The sequence below is a fragment of the Podarcis tiliguerta genome (genome assembly GCF_965153285.1).
Source record: "Podarcis tiliguerta genome assembly, chromosome: 1".
NCBI lineage: Eukaryota > Metazoa > Chordata > Lepidosauria > Squamata > Lacertidae > Podarcis > Podarcis tiliguerta.
In genome coordinates, this window is record NC_139534.1 from 88,554,492 (window position 1) to 88,576,724 (window position 22,233).

The 22,233-nt window shown below is 44.6% G+C and overlaps 1 protein-coding gene across 4 annotated transcripts in view; it reads left to right on the forward strand.

Annotated features, from left to right (window-relative positions):
* Positions 1–516: 516 nt before the first annotated feature.
* Positions 517–22,233, forward strand: part of GALNT16 (polypeptide N-acetylgalactosaminyltransferase 16) — a 139,032-nt gene continuing 117,315 nt past the window's right edge. For 2 of the 4 annotated variants that reach the window (XR_014501876.1, XM_083398783.1), the window contains exon 1: positions 864–1,276. Coding sequence is in view for 2 of the 4 variants with exons in the window: in XM_083398783.1 (XP_083254909.1) it covers positions 1,076–1,276 (201 nt within the window). In the remaining 2 variants the exon portion in view is untranslated. Of the gene's footprint in view, positions 541–863; positions 1,277–22,233 lie in introns of those variants that run through there. The other 2 variants (XM_083398784.1, XR_014501877.1) reach the window with 2 other exon arrangements.

Consider the following 22,233-nt stretch of genomic DNA (forward strand, 5'->3'; position numbering starts at 1 on the left):
GACTCTAAGTTTGGCCTCATTGAGGGGCAGAATTTTTAAAGGAAAAAAGCACTGAGGCTTAATATCTGTTGTTCCAGGCATTGGGTGGATTGCAGGGAAGCAGATATCCAGAGATCAGTGAAATGTTAGGAGGCACTTTATACGTATTTGTTTTGCAGTGGAGCAGACTACCTTGGGAGGTAGCAGGCTGCCCTTCACTAGAGCTATTTAAGCACAGGGTGGTCAGACATCTGCCAGGGATGCTGGACTTGAATCCTGCATTGTAGAGGGTTGGACTGAATGACCCCCCAGGACCCTTCCAGCTCTATAGATTCTATGATTTTAAATATTTGGGTTTGCTGGGCAAAATCTGTCTTGCAGCCCCTGGCATGCTGGGAAATGCAACATGTCCAGCAGCACCAGATTTAAAACCAACTGCATGCAAATAGTGTCAAATTGGTGTTCACAAACGAGGAGCAGCGCTACTCAGGCTTATACTGTAGTATGCTTTTTCCTTTGGCGACCAACGAATGAACCCCTTCCTGCTGCTTTATGAGTACGGTAAGTAAAGCCCACTGCGCTCTTTGCACCCTCCCCTCCCCCACGGAGCCTTGAAACTATGACAAAGCTCCCCCAAAATACAACGCACAAAGGAAAACATGTCCCCTTCTCCTTTAAAATGCCAAAGGCAGGTGCTAAAAAAATAAAATAAACGGGAGGACATAAATCCTGGGTCCTGTCCCTCTGAGCCAGTCGGAAATGCAAAGCTAGATTGTCCCCTGTAGGATGGGCTGTTAAGGGATGATAATATATATATAAATGTAGCTGCTGAAAAGGGCATTAGGACCCTGAAGAGCTCTCGCTCGCTCCCTCGCTCTCTTCGCTCTGCAGGACTGAGCAGTGAGACAAGAGCTAAAACAAACAGCTGTGACTGTACGAGCCAGCCAAATAAGAGGGAAAGAGAGAGAGAGAGAATATCCTATCACCACTCCCCCCAATCAGTCTCTTCTCCACCCCACCCCCCGCACCTCTCCTACATCTGATCCCCACCCCACCCCCAGATCCCTCTTCCTCAGTTTACTCCGGGTCTCTCAGCATGAGGAGGATCCGGGCTAATGCCATCGCCATCCTGACCGTAGCCTGGATCCTGGGCACTTTCTATTACTTGTGGCAGGACAACAAGCCTCATTCAGCTGCATCCAGCCGATCGCCGAGCAGCGGCGGCGGCGGCAGGAATGGGCAGAGATCCACGGGCAAAGTCGAGATCCACAAAGAAGAGAGGACTATCCCCCTCATCGTAAGTGTGTGTGATCTTCCAGAGGGGGGGTGACCTTTGGTTTCATCCTCATCCTCGCAGCAGCAGCAAACCCTCCGCGCCGACGAGCGCGGCGCAATCGCGTTGGCGCAGCTCGCTTTCGGGTTGCTGCTCCGGCGGCTGCTGCTCGACTGCGCAGGGAGCGCGAGGGATGCTCGGCGGCGCCGGAGCATTAATCTCGCATGCGGAGAGATTGGCAGCGGCTGCTTGAATGGATTGCGGGGGGGGGAGGGAGATGGAGGAGCGGGAAACGAAAGCGGAGGAAGAGTTGCCTTTGCATGGCGGGCTTTTGTATTTTTTCTCGCATTCTTGCTTGGGTAACCATGGCAGCATTTACAATCGGGGAAGAGCTACGGAGTGGCGGGAGGAGAGCAGAAAGCTCCCTCCGGAAAGTGCGGGGAGCCTTGGCCGTCGAGTTGCCCCTGGGGTCAGCTCCTCTGGCTAAGAACAACGGGATTTCTTTTCCGGCTAAGGAGCGGTGGGGGGGGGGGGGGGAGGAAGCGGGAGGGAGCAGCAAGCCCTGGGAAAGAGGTGGCTTTGCAATCCGGATCCGGCCATTGCGAAAGATGCACGTCTTTTGTGCGCCGCCTTTGAAGCGCCTCGCGGAAAGCGAGGGATAAATGCAATCATAAATATTGAGGAGGGCGCCTGTTGCAAATGGGGCTAGAGTAAGTGGCTCACAAAAAGAAGGCGCCTGTGCGGATCCTAGGGTCTTTGACCTGTTAAGGACTGGCGAGGAGGGATGGTGATGTTCTTGCGTTCGGTGTGAGCAGCTTGGAGGGGCTGATGGAAGTCTTGCTCCTGCTTCTCTGGCAGATGAAAGAGGCATCTGTGTGTCTGCAGGCAGGAGAGGCTGTCATGTCGAAATTGGCAATACTTCGATTTGGCTGGCTTCCCCAGCTGTGAAATGTTGGGTCCTAAGGGCCAGTTGGGATGTTCCTTTGCAAGCTGCGATTCCAGATGTGGGAGTCGCTTGGGGCTCTGCATCGCTGCTAGCAATGTGGCAGCCAAAGGAGAGCCTGCTAGACCGGGGTGCATGAAAGTCCGCCTGATGCAAGGTGAGGTCCTCAAGATGGTGCTTTTGGCGTTATGTTAGTAGTGGGGAAGCAGCATGAACAAGGGTCTGACATCAGGCGTATTCACAAGTAACATTCATGTCAAAAGTGGACATCAAATGGGCTGGGTATTAGTTCGTACCAAGAGGAAAAAAAGAGGGGCTATCCAGTTGATTTGGATTTCTTCTTTTCTCACTTCTACTGAGATGTGTGAGATGGGGCTTACAGTTTTCACCAGCCATGAGCTCCAGAGTGTCCCAAGATTTACAGATCTCATTGTGCGTGCGATGAATGAGTCACACAGCTCCTTTTTTCCTTCTACTCCTCAGCAGCAGAGAGGACCCTGTAACTCAGCAGTGTGCTTTGCATGCAGACGGTTCCATGTTAAATTCTTAGCATCTTCAGTTAAAGTAAAAAAGAGGTGGCAGGGCTGGGAAAGTCACCTGCCTGGTGCTTTGGAGAGAGGCTGCCATCCAGGACAGACAGCACAGGATATAAATGTAACCACAACATTTATATCTCTACTTCTCTTCGGAGCTCAAGGTAGCATACATCGTTCCATCCCCTCTGCTTTTCCCTTGAGTCACAACAACCCTGTGAAGTTGAGGAGGCTGAGAGCGAGAAAGAGGGTGGGGGGGGACTGGTCAAGGTCATCTAGTGAGCTTCATGGCTAAGTCCAACACTCTAACCGCCACATCACAAATAGGAAACTGCTTCATTTGTAATGTGTGAAGATACCCTCAGAGAAAACCCACTAACAGTTCCTACATGTTTAAGCTGAGCATACAGGACTAGCTGCCATAATGGCAAAAAGATATGGATGTGCAAACCAAGTCAAACCACAGCTTCACTTGTTCAGATCACAAGAACCCCTGCTTGCTCAATGGTCAAAACTATGATGAGGCATTCTTGGTTGCCTCAGTAGGAGGCTTAAAGGACGGCAGTCTTTTGCATATTCTTTCTGTGCAAAATTCTATGCATACATTCAAACTAGCTGGCAGCCTCTGGATTCTGTCTGCTGTACAGAGTACTGTATCAACAGTCTCCTTTGCAAAGAGCTGCACTTTGCTCTTGGTGACCCTCCCATCAAGCTTTTGTGATGAGAGGAGGCTCCTGCTCTCCCTCGTGTGAAGGAAAATCATAGAAGCCTTTCATCTCTGCTAGATGAAGGCTTCCCTCTGCCAGAGAAAGCTGCCTCTTGTTCAGGCTGGAAGATATCCTAAGATAAAAGAAATACATTTTAATAAAACTAACAGAACATTTTTGGGATGACCTGGCTTAAAAGCACTTTAGAAACTGCAGTACGTCATTTAATCTGTGTATCAAATTGTTTCCTGGTTGAAGAGATGAATGTGAAATAAAAGAAATGAAAACACATTGTGGGCCTTAAAAGTGAAAGCCCTGGATGGTTAGGAGTCTTGGGTCTTAGTCTTGTCAGTGGCAAGGATGGGGCTGCCTTCCTTGCTGAGTCTCAGCTGTAGAATGGGTCTAATAAACTCTGGGGGCATAGTTTTTAATGTTCCAAACACTTGGGTTCCATAGTACATTATATGCTATGATGATTTCCCTCTATTGCTATCATCATATATCCAGGAACGTGGTACTATTGTGGTCTAAGGATTTAGCACATGCACTTCCATGGAACACAAATGTGGCATTTCTTAACCCTTTGGTGTATTCTTGAGGAACACCCACCAACCTTGGGAAACAATTGCGCCTCCATTTATTTTTGTGTTCAGAACCAGGCAGCAAAGCAATATATACTGCATGGCACAGGAATGGTTTATATTTCATGTGGATGGCTGTAATATTTCTCTGAAGATTTTGGATGGAAGGTGGTGCAAAGGGTTATGTTTTTATTACTACCATGGACTGCACAGAAGCATGCAAAAGGTTCAGTTGCAAGCGGGTGTTCTTTTAAGTTTATGCAAACTAGAATAGCGTTGGCAGAATAATATTGCAAATGTAGTAAGATGTAGTAGGATTATTATTATTGCTGGATGTAAGCAGGGTTTACTCTTCACACCTATTGAAACAGAGACATTTCTACCTTTTTCCTCACTCCCTTAAGTATCTGAGTTGATGGTATGCCTGCTCCTCATACTTGCTTCATTTGGGGACAGAAATAGGGATGATTTTGGAGTATGTAGCAACATATTCTCTGCTATGCAATCTTGGTGATATATTCTTTCTGAACTTGACCAGTGATCACTTTATTTAATGAAGCAGGGTGGAGAGATACAGACTCTTTTTCAGATGGCTGCCCCCCCCCCCCCAGTGCATACATGGCATAGTTTCCACAACACTGTCTACTACCGCTATAAGCACCAAGCCAATAAAAAAGCCATATTCCTGCTGCCATGACCTCAAGCAGTTGTGCTTTTATTGATTTGGCAATGTAGTGAGTTGGTAATGGGACTGTACTGGGATGTAATGTGAATAACAATCAGCTCCATTGGTCACCAGATTGCTGGATGTGGAGAGGAAAATGGATAGGCTGGAGAGCAAATCTCGAAGCGGGAAGGCAAGTGAGCAGAACAGAACAGATGGGGAAGGAATGGCACCTTTGTCTTCTGTTTTTCTGGAATGGGCAGTAGAGTTATCTTCATGTTTTGAGAACTCAATACATCAGGTACTTGTTCTGTTCACACTTCCATATCGGTGTGAATCCCAGACTCTCTTATCCCAGTCTCAGGCCCCATCTGCACTACACATTTAAAGCAGTATTGTTCCACTTAAAAGGCCACATCTTGCTCCAAAGAATCCTGAAAACTGTTAAGGGTTTTGTGAGTTGCCAGGAGCCCCCTGTTCCCTTTGCAGAGCTGCAGTTTCAGAGTGGTTTTGTTGGGGAAATGTTGACGTTCAATACCCAGTACCCTGTGGGTTCAACCAGGACGGCCAATAAGATCCAAACTCCAATTGTCCGTCCACCCCTCATCTATATGCTGGTTGAGGTTATGCCACACTGGTCTTGCAATGCCTAAATAAATGACTGACAGTTTGTGTCTGGATTCTCTTGGCTTTATAGGCTGAACCTGCAGGGCGTTGTTGAACTCCAATATCTCTCCAGACAGGTTAACAGTCAATCCCTCTACTTAGTGAACACTAGAAATTATAGCTCTGTGAGGGGAATAGGGGTCTTCTAACAACTTTCAGCACCCATAGCAAACTACAGTTCCCAATATTTTTGCTATTCAGATTGGTGTTACAGTGCAGCTGGGTTAGACAGGATGGCTAATTTCTAATTCAAAAAGACTGACCCTCTGGAGGAGGCCAGGGGTCCGATCATGGACAAGCAGAGGCAAGGCAAAAACTGGTGGAACATATGTTCTGGTGGAACATAGGAAGCTGCCTTATAATGAATGGATGAGACCATTGGTCCATCAATTGTGAGCACTGAGGGCAGCAATTCTCCAGGTTTTCAGGCAGGAACCTTTCCAGACCCTGTGTGGGATTGAATCTGGGACCTTCTGCCTAAGCTCTAACATGGAGCTGTGATGGGTCAGTGAGCAGAGGGCAGGATAGAGCCCTACCTTCTAAGTGAACTCAAACCCATCATTGCCCTTTTCACACTGCCCCCTTCAGTGTTCAGAGCATCGCATAGAAAGGACCCCAGTAACAGACTAGGAAGAAAAGCTGCTATTCCTGACTTTTTTTTCTAGCTCTGAGCAGGGTCCCTTTGCTCTTCTGCCCACTCTGATTCCTGAATGTTAAATGTGATGAAAGCTTTATGAGCTATTAACTGCCCGCTTGAGTACTTTCTCTCTTCGAATAGGAGGTGGATGGGAAAGAGTCTGGGGTCGCCTCCAGGCTGTCAGTATTTTGTGCAAGAAATTAAATTAGTCGCATACTGGAAATATAGGTTTGTGCAATTAAAGTGGATTAAAGTGTTCTGTCACTCTGATGCAACAAATCCACTTTTTTAAAAAAACAACTTGAGGGTTTTGTGACTAGTAAAGTGAAGGGGAAATGCAGTAAAAAAATTGTTAGATACGTGATTGATAGGAAGATATATGGTGTCTGTGCAATGGGATGATTACTCATTGCCATATAACCTCCCCGTAAACAAATCAGAATGAATGCTCAATAAAGGATAGACATTGTATAACCTCCATGCAAGTTTTGTGCAAACAAATCCGGGTGAATGGTCAATAAGCCGGGGGGGGGGGGGGCAAAGACTATAAGGGCACTTCCAGACTGCCACTATTTTTTGGGTAGGATTTAAGTGAATTCTGGCAGATTCAGGTTGTTAAAATGGATTTGGCATTCTTGTGCAACAAATCTTCTTCCCAGAAAAAGAATCTGATTTTTTTTCCAGTAAGGAAAGCAATGGGAAAATGCACTGGAAAATGGGGTATGACAATTGCTTCATACAATGTCATATAACTTCCCTACAAGGAAATTGGGATGGCTGCTCAATAAACAGCCGCCCTTGTATAACTTTCCCACAAACTTTGTGCGAACAAATCAGGATAAATGCTCAATAAATCGATTGTCTGGAAGTCATCTCTGTCTGCCTTGCTAAATACGTAGTAAATAAGAGAGTACCTTGGAGGTCAAGTGGGAGTGAAAGAAAGAGACTGCTTTCATCTGCTTTGTGGATTCTCATAGTGTATATTGTATTCCCCTGCCCCATTTTTTTCCTAGTCTACAGATTAAGTGTGTAAGTAACTTCCCAATTCCTGCAAACTGGTCTTGCTCCAGTTCCCTATAGCAGCTCTATAGAACAATAGGAGAGGATTTACTAGAATGCAAGAGCCAATCACTGTTCAAGCAGCCAGTTCTATGCCCAATTTTCCTGTTTTTGATGGGTCATAAGGCCCAAGAACAGCTTTGAATTTGGAGTTGAGATCCTAACCCCTTGGTACCTGGGAGTAAGCCCCTTTGAATTCAGTTGGACTTACTTCTCAGTAGACATAGTTAGGATTGGATTGTTAGTCTGGAGCCAGTGAGTTTTAGGAGTAGCAGTGCTGTTGTTGACATCTGTCTTGTCTAAAGAGACATTAGAGTGTGCCTCTGGAGGTTATGTTAAACTACTGCGTTAGCAGCACTGAAAGGACCTTCTTGGGGTGCAAGCTTGGGCAGTGTGTATGGAGGTCCTGGGCTGCCCAGACGACAAGACCCCTGTCTCGGCCTTGCTGCTGTGGTCCAAAAGAAAGCAGAGCAATACATTTGGCACCAGCTTGGCTGCAGGAGTTGCCGGAAGGAGGCGTACAAGGCTCCATCCAACTGTCTAAGGGACTCCACTCCGCTTTTATGTAGGGTTTACTCCTTAGCCTTTTATTCTCCTGAAGTCATCTTGCCAGGTAATGGATACAGGTTGAAAGTGCTTCTTTGTCCTTTTGAGTTCATTCCCTACTCCAGTGAAAATTCCTGTTTGAAAAGAACACTGGCATGGCAGAACCAGGAATGTACTAGTTTTTTTGTGCCCAGTGCTGGTTACCTGGCAGGCAACCATTTTGGCTGCTTGGTAACCGTAGCCTCACTATTTGTTCAAGTGATGCTTTCCTTGCTTTCGGAACTTCTCACCTCCTTAATTTGAACTGCACAGGCTTCTCAAGAGTCATCTGCCTGGTTACCTATGGTGAGTAAGAATCACATCCGGGCGACCAGAAGAATCACCTCCATCTGGCCCAGAGAGGGGGGAAAAATCAATGTGCAAGAACCTGTGCAGGAAGCTGCCTTATACAAAGATAGATCATAGGTCCATCTACATAGCTCAGTCTTGTCTCTTCTGACCGGCGCTGTTTCTCCAGCACTTCAATCAGGTGTGTTTCCAGCCCTACCTGGAAGTGCCCTGGTTGAACCTAGATTCTTCCGTGTGCAGATCATATGCTCTGCTACTGAGCTAGGCCACACAGTGCAAGGGGACTAAGTGCTGTTGCTTTTTTAATGAGCAGGGGGGATAATAACCTGTGTGGACTTACTTGCAAAGTTGCAATGCAGCTAAAACGGATTCTTCCGCTTTCTGCCTCTCGTTACAAATGTTCACATGAGATACATTCCAGTCTAAAAGGCATCCCCAGCATCAGTTGTGAAAACTCCCCTTCTAGCAAGAGGGGTGAAAAGCAACAATGGAAGCCGGGAAACAATCTTACGGCATGCATGCATGAATTCCTTCCCTCTTAAAAACAAACACTCCACTGAGAGTCTTCTCAAGTTGGAAGTGGTGAGTCAGGCCCAGGAAGGTGGTCTGCCATGGCAATATGTGTGTATGTAGGAGCAGATGTATTTATCTATACTCGCATTCAGATGAATTACACAGTTTCTAGGATGGTGCTATTCAGTATATAGTTGAAGACTGTGAGTGTTATCCCGTCTAAAAGCTTCCTGCACACAGAGCACTTACAGACCAGAGGAAAGATAACAATAGAACCCACCCTATATGGACTAGAATATTTATGCACATACATATTTAAAAGTAGCTGTAGGCTTGTTCAGCATGGTTCTGAGTGTGTGTGGGAAACCCCACAATCATAGCAAAAGAAGGTTTTTTAAAAAAAATCTAGAGAAGCTATCAGCCAGTTAGAAGAGGCACTCCAGGGGAAAGCAGCAAAGGGCTGCTTGAAGAAAAAGGGGAAATTTTGCAGTGGGGCTGGCTAACATGCAGCCCTCCAGATTTGCCTTCTACCTCCCATCAGCTACAGCCAGCTTAGGGATAATAGGAGTTGCAGTCCAGCAGGCCATCTGGAGGGCCAGTGGATGATGATGGTGATGATGGTTGAAATTTGTATACCATCCTTCATCTGTAGATCTCCGGGTGGTGTGGACATCTCAAGCAGAGAAGCCACAGGCTTTCCCCCTGCTCAGTCCCCCATGTTCAATGCACGCCTGGAAGTTGTGGGAGCAGGATAAGGCATGGTGGTGCATGGTGTCAGTGGAAGGTTCAGTCTTGCAGCTCTGCTTCCCATTAATTGTGTGGAGCGCCATCACACAAGTAATGTGTGGGTGGGACTTCTGTACCACCTGGATCTAGTTTGGTGTATGTACTGATTCAGCAATATTAAGTGGATAAAAAACTTTCTTAAAAAAAAAATCACCCCAGACTTAATACTTCTTTTAATTTTGTATTGGCCAAAACAGCAATAAAGCAGTTGTTGCACTTTCAGATCTGGACTGCAGTTTTAAAAACTCAGCAAATCTCTTTCTCCAGATTCCACAAAAGTGGCTTGAAATAATAGTTTATGAAAGAATAACTAGACTTCAGACCATTGAGATCTGCCTTCTTTTTTTCCTTTGAGACTTGAAAGTGCTCTGTAGTCAAGCTTTCATGGTTTGTTTTTTTCCTGAGATCGTTAAGATGCAACATTTGCTAGGGCTGCCATAGGCCCGGATTTTCCCAGACATTACTGGGATTTCAAAGGCGGAATTGGCATTCCGAAAGGCGGCACTTTGGGGTTTGTTGAAAAAAGGTCAACAATTTGCGGGTCTTCCTGGTTCCTGCTTTTTGAAATACGGCAGCCCTACATTTGCACACATTGAAAAAGTGGAAACTGGCAATAGAAATTGCCCAAGTGACCTCGTATAAGGAGGAGAGAGGGAGGCATACCGCAGGGCCTGTGAAAAAGTGCAGGGATTTTTAATCTGAAAAACAACAACAATAACAACAAAGCTGAACTGTGTCAGTTGTTCAGGTTTTTCTTTTTGTTTCTCTGAAAAAAAAAGATAGGATGAGAACCAGATCTCAACAATGCCATTAACAATTTTGAAATACAGGGCGCAGATCTAATTAGCATACTTTGCAAGTGAGTGTTGTGGTTAGAGCTGGGCTGTGAGCATTGTATGGAAGATGAGTTTCTTGGCTCCGTGGAAGGGCAGGATGCCATGGGATAAACAACTGAACAGTAAATAAATGTGAATTTTCGAGTCTGTATATGTGAAATTCAAGTAGAACACATATCTTGTCTGCTTCAAACCCCTTCAAAGCTACTGTAGCTTTGGTCATCCCCATCTCCCCCCCTTCCTGGAAACTGGAGGATAAAATCAAATCAGCTGTGAGGTATTAATGCTGAGGAGCCAAGGCAAGGCAACCAATATGTTCTGCCCTATCTTTCCAGGAAAGTGGTATGACATGAGCTAAGCTAACCCAAGCACTGGGGCGGCAGCAGCTATTTAGAAGTGAGATATATCTGTGTGTTTCTCTTCAGGTATGACAGAAAAGAATATATGTATATTTTAGCTAAAAGTTGGTGAGAAATCAAGTTCTTGAAAGCCTTTGCACTGTAGGAAAAGACGAAACAGTGCTTTATATCTAAGGATGCTTCCAGGCAGCTGTTTACTGTGTGATGGGTGCTCTTCATCCAACAATTTTTATTTTTATTTTGCACCTTCCACACAACAACATCAAATTGCCAGTCTGCAGTTTCTCCCCATTTAATCTGGATTTACCCTTTCCAGGAAAGATTGAATAAGGTTTTATTTTTATTTTTTGGGGGGTGGGGTGGGAGGGAACCCTGTTGCCAATAACTCATTTACGATACCTTAATGACTCATACAATATTAAGCCTCCTGTCTGGTAGTACTCTAATATATGAAGAATTGGATCTCAAAAGTGCCAGGAGGGTCCACACTCCGGTTTCCCTTCGCAATCCCAGATGTGTGTGAGCTGACTGTGGCCCCCTAATGACAAGAGCATGGTTTTCTGCATGTGCTTAACAGCTTTCTTCAGGCTGAGTCATAGAACTGGACATAGGTTTTGAGCCCTACCCTTGAAATCTCTGGTTTAAATTAAGCCCCAGAAGCCTTTCATCAAGCAGGAGTTGACCCCCTTCCTCAAGATTTTATAATATTTTTATTATTGCTTTGGCACACACCATTATTATTTTTATTATACATGTAAGATGCCTTGGGTTTATGAGAAAAGTGTATCAAAATAAATGCATATAAAATATGAGGTGAGATTCTGAACCTTTTCTAGTAAGTGCTTCATAATCCTTCCTTGGAACGTGGCCTGGTCAGTCATTTTGTTTTGTCCCCTTATTGATCTAGGGTGTTTGTATCCCACCTTCCAGCATCTCATTTCCAAGGCAGGTTACAGCAGATAACAACAATAAATGAAATCTATAAAAACACTGAAAACAATTAAAAATAATAGCTATAACATCAGACAGACAGCAGCACCAGAAGCTGCATTTATTTATTATATTTATTGCTTGCCCCTTAATGAAAGTTGTCTGGGAGGAGCACCATAAAATCACAAAACTCTAATAAAACGCCAAAGTAAATAACAGCACACTATAAAACAGAGCAGTAGATAAGCCAACGGGGATTAAAACAGATTTAGTTGTAATCATAACAATCAAAATGAGGTGAGCAACAAAAGAGCCTCTTCACAGGGTTGAATCATATAGTGACACCATAATGAATGTTAAAATGTTCAACTTTCAGCCAATTTGCTAACGGGGTTCCTCCAGACATCCTTTTTATTTCATGTTCATAATAATTTGTGATTTGTTCTTTTGATGCATTCAGGGCAGTCATACACATGACCCTACTTTAAATACTGTTTGCACCTGCAGAAGCTTTGGACGATTCATTTCCAACTAATGCATACCCTGTAACTTCCTGCTAAAGTCCAGTTTTTTCTTGTCCCACTTTTGCTGTGCTATAGCCACTCTGGTCTGGACGGCAATAATGCAATAGCAATTGGGAAGCAGGTCCACCACTAATGCACTATTATTGTGTCGAGAACATGCTGCAGAATACACCAGCAATGAAATGCTGATCTGGAGGGGCCTACAGATTTTTAAAGGCCAGAGAAAAGGCAATAACATATAAGCACCAGGTGAGTCTCTCTGGGGAGGACGGGGAGTGCTGTGGAAAAGGCCCTTTTCCTTGTGGTTGCCTTCCTTAACACAGATTGAAGGAACACTTTCAAGACAGAACCCTTAAAAAGATGGCCATAGACTGATAGAATAATAAAAACAAAAATATACCTCATGTGCCTCATGATCTGAAACCTGAAAAGTAGCTATGATGACACCAGGCACATGTTTCTGAGGAAACTCTTTCTCCAGCTGCTATCTACCTAATCTTTGAAGAGGGAGGTCCTTGGGGAAGGGCCTCTGAGGAAGATCTTAAAATATGGGAAGGTTTTTGTGAGAGTCCTTCAAATACCCTGATGCCAGGCTATTTTAGGACTTCAGAGGTTTGCATCAGCATTTTGAGTTGCGCTTGGAAACATACTGTAAGCCCTTTTAAAGCCTCTGAGAGACCCTGAAGGCTGAATATTCATTTGAAGCCCCTCTTCTCAGGGCACCCTAAGTCAGTGCCATTTTTTTCCAAAGTTGGACTGTGTTGTCTGTCAGTATTGCTGTGGCAACTTCCAAGTTTATATGCCTCCTGGCAAAAAATGGGCCTGGTGTTGCCATTATACACTCAGTCTCATAAGTCCTGGGCTTCAAGGTTGTTAACATAGAACCATAACATTGTAGAGTTGCAAGGGACCCTGAGAGTCATCTAGTCCACCCCCTTGCAATGCAGGAATCTCAACTAAATCATACATGACAGGTGGCCTTCCAACCTCTGCTTTAAAACCCTCAAGAAAGGAGAGTCCACCACCTCTTGTTGGAGTCTGTTCCACTGTCCAACAGCTCTTACTGTCGGAAAGTTCTTCCTGATGTTTAGTCAAAAATCTACTTTCTTGTAACTTAGATCCATTGGTTCAAATCCCAGACTCTGGAGCAGGAGAAAACAAGCTTGTTCCATCCTCCATGTGACAGCCCTTTAGATATTTGAATATGGGTATCATCTCCGCCTTTCGAGGCATATTTTGTGTTAACTGAAGTTTCCAAACTGTCTTAAAAAGACAGACTTACATTTAATGCATTGTAGTGACCCAGACCTTGGAGAGAGAGAGAGAGAGAGAGAGAGAGAGAGAGAGAGAGAGACTTGGGGCTTCACACAACACCCAACTCCCACTGAAGACATGGAGAAACCCATACTGGTTTCTAAAATGAGGCTGAGGAACCTCATTTTAGAGAAGCCTCTCCTCCAGTGACCCCATCTTAAGCCCTGTTTTGATCCCTGATTCTCCCCCATGATGCCCAGGGCTCAGGAATCAAAGATGGTGGTGGACCAGACAGGAAGTCCAAAGTTGCAGGTGGACCACTCTGTTGGCTGCTACCCAGCACTATTGGCAGGAGTCTTCTGAGGAGCAGGGGCCTCCTTGCGAGGAAGGATTGACTCCAGCAAGTGACTCAGCATAGGTAGAGGCACTGGTTTTCTTCTATTTTCTATTTCATTGGTTATTTCGTCAATACTATTATATGTTAATAAATAGTCCACATTATATTTACACATTTTCTGCTCATGTAATAAACATTGGAATAATGATTATGTTTCCGTGTTCCTGATTTAATTGCTATTGTAATGTTACCACAATCGAAACCACCATTTAAATGTTATAGACTTGTTGTTTATCATTTCATTACAGCTGTTGTTAATTTTTTACATTGCAAAATATGGGGTTGGCTTAGGGCCGCAATTCATGCTGTTTGCTCCGGGTGCCAAGAGACCTAGTTCTGGCCCTGGCTGCTGTTCCTTGATCAGAAATGAAAAGGAGAAAGAGAGCGAGGGATCATGAGGAGCGATGGCGCCTCACTCCAAATCTCCAGCGTGGGGAAGTTAAACATCCTTTTGACTGCATCCCTGGTATAAGCTTGCTAGACTGCAATCTGGCCTGAACCTCTGAGCTTCTAATAGCTGTGTGACAATGAGGTATTTGGCAGCTGTACTTCCCTCCATCATTTTGTAATATTGAGATGGAAACAGCTGCATCGATGGGACTTTCCCCTGTCAGAAGTTCTAAAAGCAATCCAAGATGGAATCTGGCACCGATAAATGAAGGGATTTTGTTGCAGTTTGTCAGCTGGAGTAACATTCATGCTTGTAGCGCAGAGCATTTAGCGTAGCACAGATGTGTCATGCCCTCCAGCTGCACCTTTGGAAAGGCATAATATTTGTGTCCTCACTATACGTGCCGATTTCTGGTGTGCATCATTGCATCCTTGCCAAGGTAGTGATTTGGCTTATTCTCTGGTTTTCTTGAAAGCCGAATGCTGCAGTGCTGTGAGCGTGAACTAAGATTTGGCATTTTAAAGTACTTTAATATAATGGGTGCGAAACGCGGTGTGTGATCTATCTATGCCCTCTAAATAAGAAAACGTGCTCCCTCGAGTTGTGGGAAAATATTTTGAACTGTGCTTTAAAAATATCTTGGCAGGAGCTCATTAACAGATACCATGAAAATGTCTCATTTACCCTTTTATAACCTTTTATTTAACCTATATAAACAGATACGCTTAGTTTCTTTTGGCAAATGTTGGGAACTGTGCAGCATTCTGGTCTGCCTAAATGGGGGCTCACAGTGCCTTTTTTCTGGGGGGACACGGGGACGCATACCCCTAGGCATTTTGTGAATCTTGGTACTTTTGTTATTTACTGTATTTATTTTTCCCAATTTGAACTATAAAATGGTGACCTTCTTGAATTAAAACATTTTTTTAAAAGAAAAAAAGCACTGGGGGCTCTCTGGATGCTGCTGATGATATAGGCCTGCCATATGTCTGGGATTTCCCTGACATTACTGGTTAGGCAGAAGTGATGTCCAGGGGGAATTTCCGGAAGGCGGTGGTCTGTCCTGGAACTTTGGCAAGTAAACAACTGAGAAATAGTGTTTTCATTTAAAAAAAACTAGACAATTTTGGGGTTTTTCCTCAACAATTCAACAACTTTGGGGGTGTCTGGATTTTTACTTCTTGAAATATGGCAAGCCTATGGTGATAACCCTCCCTTCACTAGTAGGTTTCCAGGGCAGGTTACAACCGTCTAAAACTTGCAGAAGTACTTTAAAGCAGGAGTTGGCAGGTTGTAGGTCATGATCTTCTGGTAGATCTATGGCTGAATTGCAATAGTTTGACAAATGTTTCTAATGTTCATTGTGGAAAGATTCAGCAGTAAGCAGCAACTCCTCCCCTTCCCCAAATTAGGCTGCTGTGTCAAAACTTAGGGCAGAACCTGTGTCTCTTCAGATGTTGTTGGATTCCCAACTCCCACCAGCCCCAGCCAGCAGAGCCAATGCTCAGGGATTCATAGAATCATAGAATTGTAGAGTTGGAAGGGACCCTGGAGGTCATTCAGTCCAACCCCCTGCAATGCAGCAATCTCAGCTAAAGCATACATGACAGATGGCCATCTAACATCTAGTGCTCTGGTATGTACTCTCTCTCTCTCTCTCTCTCTCTCCAACCACTACCGAGAAGGCCTTCTGTCTGGTTCCCTATAACTTCACTTCTCACAATGAGGGAACCACCAGAAGAGGACCTCAGGCTGAATGATGGGGGTGGAGACGCTTCTTCAGGTATACCGGGCCAAGGTCATTTAGGGCTTTGAAGGTCAGCACCAAAACTTTGAATTGTGCTTGGAAACGTACTGGGAGCCAATGTAGTTCTTTCAGGACCGGTGCTATATGGCCTTGGCCACTCCCAGTCACCAGTCTAGCTGCCACATTCTGGATTAGTAGTATCCAGAATGTCGCACCACTCTGGTGAGACAGTCTGTGGGCAGGTAGGGTCTCAGCCTGTGTACCAGATGGAGCTGGTAAACAGCTGCCCTGGACACAGAATTGACCTGCACCTTCATGGACAGCTGTGAGTCCAAAATGGCTCCCAGGCTGCACACCTGGTCTTTCAGGGGCACAGTTACCCCATTCAGGACCAGGGAGTATAGTGGTGGGTCTTTCTTCCCAAGAATGTTTCTGGAGGCACTGCAAGAGCCGCTTAGTCATGGGACAGTGATTAAAGAAGCAAACGGTAAACAAAACCAGTTAATAAATCTTCCTTGCCCCCTAGGAGCAGTCCATGATTGCTCCATATTGTTTTCTCTGCTGCTCTGTCTTGTTCAATTTCAAATATGTCAAACCATGTTGTGCCCCTCCTTTTCCCAGCCAGATAATTCAAAAGCTGATACATCTCCCTGCCTAATCACCACCATTACAGTTCCCTTGCCGAAATCCCATCACTGCTTGTATGTCTCCACTTAAATCACTCTGAACACCTTCTCCCTTCAACAATTGCTTTGCCTTCTATCAGAAAATTCAGAATGCTGTATAAACAATCTTCACTTCCCCCTGAAACAGGAGGTCTCCTTAAAGTTTACTGCAGCGCCAGAAGAGCCACTTTTTCCGGGATTAATCCCGTGGTGCTAAAGTAAGATTTCAAGGCTGGCATCCATGTGCACAAAGCCTTAAAACAAAATTGTTGTTCCTGATCCCCATTGGGTAATCATCCTCTGTTAAGCGTAGTAGAAACAGTTAGCCTTCTGCCCGGGAACTGGATGACATCATCAGAATGTGATAGCCTCATTTGTGATTTAGTTGTAACAAAGCGCTTGCAAAAGTCAGACCTGTCTAAGCTTTGTAAATATATTGATGCACGCATTAAATACTGTATGCAACGGTCCCACTCACATGATTATTGACCTTTAGACATCACTGCGGCACTATCATACAAATGAACAGATGCAAAAACAGTTCCCACAGGCTGTGGTAGTGTTTAAAGGGGACCAGAGTGTGTTTGAGACTGTGTGCAATGCACACATATACTCTACACTGTTGTCTACAGGCATGAAATACAGTATCCGGCACAGAAGTTGGTTCCTATGAATCCCAGCTTTATTATTATTAATGTCAAATTGTCCTTGCAGAGATTTGGAAGCATGAGGACGGTGGCCTAGTCTAGACAGTCATATATCTACCCAATATGCCAAGCTATGAGTAATCTCCTTGCCCACACAGCTCCGTGGTGGCATACTAGAATGCAGCGTGGAAATCCTTAATTAACCATAGATCCCTGCCTTGTCTGAACTAGGAAACTATGGTTACCAGGATCTTAAACCATGGTTTGAAGTTGGTTTAAGATCCTGACCGGTTCTGAAGCAGGTAATCATAGTTTCTTGGCTGGAATGAAATGGGAAACTATAGCTAATTAAAGCTTTCCACGTTGTATTCAGGTGCACCCAGAAGGGAGGAGGGAAACAGCTGCCACATGTGGGCACAAAGCTCATTTATGTCTTGGCTCATTAAACCAATATACGAACAACGAAGATTTTGGACAAGAATAGAATACCTGCTATCATAGAATGTGCCAAACAGCCTTTCTTTCGGCAACCTGGAAAAACCTTGCTGGCAGATATGGGAAGCAGAACTGTGAACTAGATGGATACAGGGCAGTGTTATAGACTGCCTTCAGACTACTGTGGGTTTCTCCAGGACTTCCGTTAAAGTCTCCATGGAACCCCAAGCCTCTTCTTCCGAAAAGTCTGTTCAGGATCTGGGTTGGACAAAATCCTGACACTCACTGGCAAGACCCAGCAAAGTCTGGCAGAGGGACACCTCCACCTAATCCCACTTCCTCTCCGGCAGTGATGATCAAGGGATTAGGATTATGTTGTAAGAGTGTTATGGCACTCATTTCCGTCTTGTGGGCTTGCCACAGGCCACTGCAAGAATAGCGTGCTGGACTCGATGGGCCTTTGGCCTGATCCAGCAGGGATTTTCTTATGTCCCAGTGTTTTTCCTGCCTTCTTTTTAGCACAATCTGACTTTTAAAAAAAACCAAAAACGATGGAAGAGTAGCACAATCTCCACAGGTGTAGGAGCTTTTAGTGCCACTCTTCCACCTGTTTAAAGAGGCATGGTTTTGAAGTGGGCAGTGATGTATTAGGCAGGTGAATTGAGATCACAGCTCAGCACATATTATTTGCACCGGGAACCATTTTATTGCCCTGTTTATATTAATGAAATACCACCTAAATAAAACAGGGTTATAATGCTGTAATTTTGGTTCATTTTGAAACCCTTTCTGCTCACCACCTTTCTAGCTGTGCAGACTCTCCCCGCCCCTCCGCAATTGAACACTTCCACTCTACAGTCCAAACCAAATGCTGAACGCAATGGGAAGGATTCAACGTCACACCCTTATGATCTTTCTGTGAGTGCAAGCATTTCTACTTGCCAGGCAGAACGACCCCCCCCCTCCCCCTGCATGCTGTTCTGGGAGTTCTCCCAACCTTGCAGAGCAGATTCGGTGGAGCTGCATCAGGAGAGGAAGGAGGAAGCCCCATTGCATTGTGGGAACCTTTGTGCTGGCTTCCACTAGCACACTGGGTTAGTTGAATCTGGGCCTTGGGGTTCTCTTTTTGGCATCTAATGGGTAGTAATGGACAGGCACACTCAAAGGCATAAGTCAGTCATGCTATATAAACCACTGTGTAAGGGAATTCCCCCCCACAAGGAGCTGTTTGGGTAAATTTAACTTTTCCCTTATCATCTCACAGCAGTTATGTCACACCCACGAGAATGAAAGGACATAACTGTGAGAAGGACATACAGCAAAGTATCCCTGATAATGTACAAAGTCCGTTCCACTTGAACCTTACAGAGAAAGAACTATGAAGGCTTGTCCACACTTCCACTTGTGTCCTGTGCCTAGGAAGAAGGGGTCCAAGAGGTTTTCCACTTGTCCCAGCCTTCCTAAGCACAGGTCTGAGTGGTTTTCTGTTTGCCCCACTACTTTCCCTGGGAAAACCCATTTTTTTGCGCTGAATTGGAACAAACAGCAATCTGCTGAAAACCCAGTTACCGTTTGCTTCCTTTCAGTGGTAAAGAGCAGGTTTTCCCAGGGGGAAAGCTGCGGGGCAAATGAAGTGTAGACAAGCCCTAGAAGCCTCCCAGTGGGAAGTAACCTTTGCCATCTTCATACCCTTGTACTGCTGATCTTAAAGATTAACTCTTTTGGAGATCATATGCAAAAAACACAACATGCCTGTGATGTATCTGGAAATACACTACACAGCTCGCCTTTAAACATTACATGTTTACTGTGGCATAAGAAGAGGGGTAGGCAACCTAAGGCCCAGGGGCCGGATGCAGCCCAATCGCCTTCTCAATCCGGGAATCAGCTTGTTTTTACATGTGCCCTTTAATTTAAAATGCATCTCTGGTTTATTTGTGGGGCATAGGAATTCGTTCATTTCTCCCCGCCAAAATATAGTCCGGCCCACCACATGGGCTGAGGGACGGTGGACTGGCCCACGGCTGTCTTCCTGTGGCTTCCAGCTACTGCTATTCAGAAGCGTGACTGCCTTCAACTGGTGGAACACCTGTGCCCCCAGGACACGGTGTGAAGTGAAAATTTGTATCTTCTCCTGCTTTCTTCCTTCCGTGGAACCTGAGGCAGCCTGTGAAATCAGTTTCAAAATCCTGTTTTAAGAGGCTGCAGCAAGATGTCAGGTGGTCTTTCATCTCCCTGTCTTTCTTGATGATCCAGTGCAGCGCGGTCCACTTGTTTTATTTCGCTCTGACCATTTTGTCTTTAAGAGTGCTTTAAAAAGCTATTCATGTTGTGGGACTATCACACAGCGTAACAAAGATGCACTCCAGCAACGCCGCAAAAGGAAGAGCCTGATGTGCAGTTTTTGTGACCCACATGTGAATGGGGATTTATCTTGAGCCATCCTGACACCCCTGCTGCATAACTAACCGGAGCCTCCCCTAAATTATTTATCCCCTACTTCTCTTCAGTGGCTTGTAAATCTTCTTTAGTACTTTCTGATGAACGTTTGGAAGTGCCCGTCTTTCGTCGAGAGATGGATTCACATCTGACAATTGCAAGATTGCAGTCAATGTCAATAACAGCAATGCACAGTGGTGATATTTTCCTGCTTGTTTGCTGCTGTAAACCAGAGGCGTTGTTTCGCTCACAACTGGGATAAACTGCATCATTCATGGATCAATAAGTGATCTCTTTTATTTAGCCGAAACTTCTGTTCTACCAGGCCTCACAGGCTCATAGGCTCTCCTTCAGGCATTTCTTGTTGGTTTCAATGCTGAAAAGATAGGAATGGTACACACACAGCATTCCTCTTTGGGGTCATGCTAGGCTTATGAAATGTACTTTTTATTGAGCTGCTGGGGAGGCAGAGTCTAATTATGAAAGCTGCTCCATAGCTCAGATTAGGAGCTGAGTGAGTAGGATTGGGACAGAAGTACAGTGCTACCTCGGTTTAAGAACAGTCCGGTTTAAGAACAATTCCGTTTACAAACTCCGCAAAACTGGAAATAGGCCCGGTTTCAGAACTTTACCTCGGTCTAAGAACGGAATCCAAACAGTGAAAGGGCACCGGCGGCGGGAGGCCTCATTAGCAAAAGCACACCTTGGTTTAAGAATGGTTTTGGTTTAAGAACAGACTTCCGGAACGGATTAAGTTCATAAACTGAGGTACCACTGCATTTGATTCCATTAGAATTTGCCTCTTCCCAACTAATGTGCTCATGACTCTCACATAGCAAATATAATTTACTCTGTCATTTTGATTTTATAAGTTAGCCAAGGTTTTCTTCTAGCTTTTTTTTATTGATATAGCTTAATTCAATCAGTTTGTGGGCATAACATGACAGGTCTCCCCTTCATGCAAACCAATTTCTTTGGTTTCTTAAAAAAACAAAAACTCTATACTGGCAGTGGGAGGGAGAATAATAAAATGTGACTACCTGCACCCCACCCCACCAAAACTGGCTGTGGGGAGGAAGCTGAGACTCACATACAAAGATGTAGACTTTCCCCACAATGTTTATTTATTGAAATGTATTGTCTGCCCCATCTCATGAGCCCAGGATGGTAACAATATGATAAAAATTGTGTACCGTATAGATGTGTCATGTCTTTGAGGAAGGTTGTCTGTGCTGTAATTTGATGGCATATGGTCAAAGATTGTACCAAAGGCAATGCTTCCTGTATTCCTTAAAGTATATTGAAACAATTGCGCCTACTTTCTGTCGTCCCTTTAAATTCAATCTGAGCTTTTCTTCTGGAAACATCAATAACCATGGTGACAGTCTAATTATGTTAACGTGATTGAAAGGCAATTTTTATTTCCTGGAACAGTATCAATGTTTAAGCTGAGAGGATTTCAAAAGAGTCTGGGGACTTTTGTCCCGTGATAGGATGTGATGTCATTCACATCCGGAAGGATTCCCTCCCCCTTTATAAAGATATATTTTGTTGATTGTTAGTCCCATACTCTGGGCGGTGATCACACAACACAAAAGTGCTCACGAACATGGCTAGCAGGGGTAATGGTTGGAGGAGACAACCCATAGCAAACTTAACTTTTCAACAAATGGGAAAAACTATTATTATAAGAATCAAGTAATAATCTAAAATAGCATGTACAGCATAAACACATTTCAATGGCATAGCCATATATAACAACACGTGTTAACATCAAAATCCAGGTGTAGGTAAGAAGAAAGATTTCTATATTTTTGCATTTTTCTTACATTTAGATAATCTTCAGGATTATCATTACAAGCAGCACCCCCCAACTCTGGACTGCTGCTACAAATCTGAATAATGAACCTTTTATAAGCCTCATATTTGCACACCTGGTTGGGAATTGTGTCTCACGCCCTTCCCAATGAACAAAATTAATAAAGTCACTCCTAACTGTTGAAAATGAATCTGTTGCTTTTGGGTTTCTTAGTGACTTGTGGTGGCATGTGAGTTTCTCCAAGTCCAAAGTTTTGGTGTACCAGTTCTGGCTATTCAAGACCTGCAGCGCCCTTCCAGTTCTTTGCAATACTCAAATCTGCTGCCACAAGCATAAACCTAATCAAATCCTTAGAAGGTCTTTCTGCATTATCACCAAGAAACCAAGCAGGAGAGACACAGGAGTTGGACACAGCAGTTATACTTGATGACAAGTGTTTTCCCCGCTCACTTACATGTGTGGGGCAGTCTGTCCTGGCACTCTCAGGTCTTAGATGGCACTGGCTGTTTGTGTAAGGAGCCAAAGGGAAGGTGCTTGTTCAAGTTTAAAGCAGCG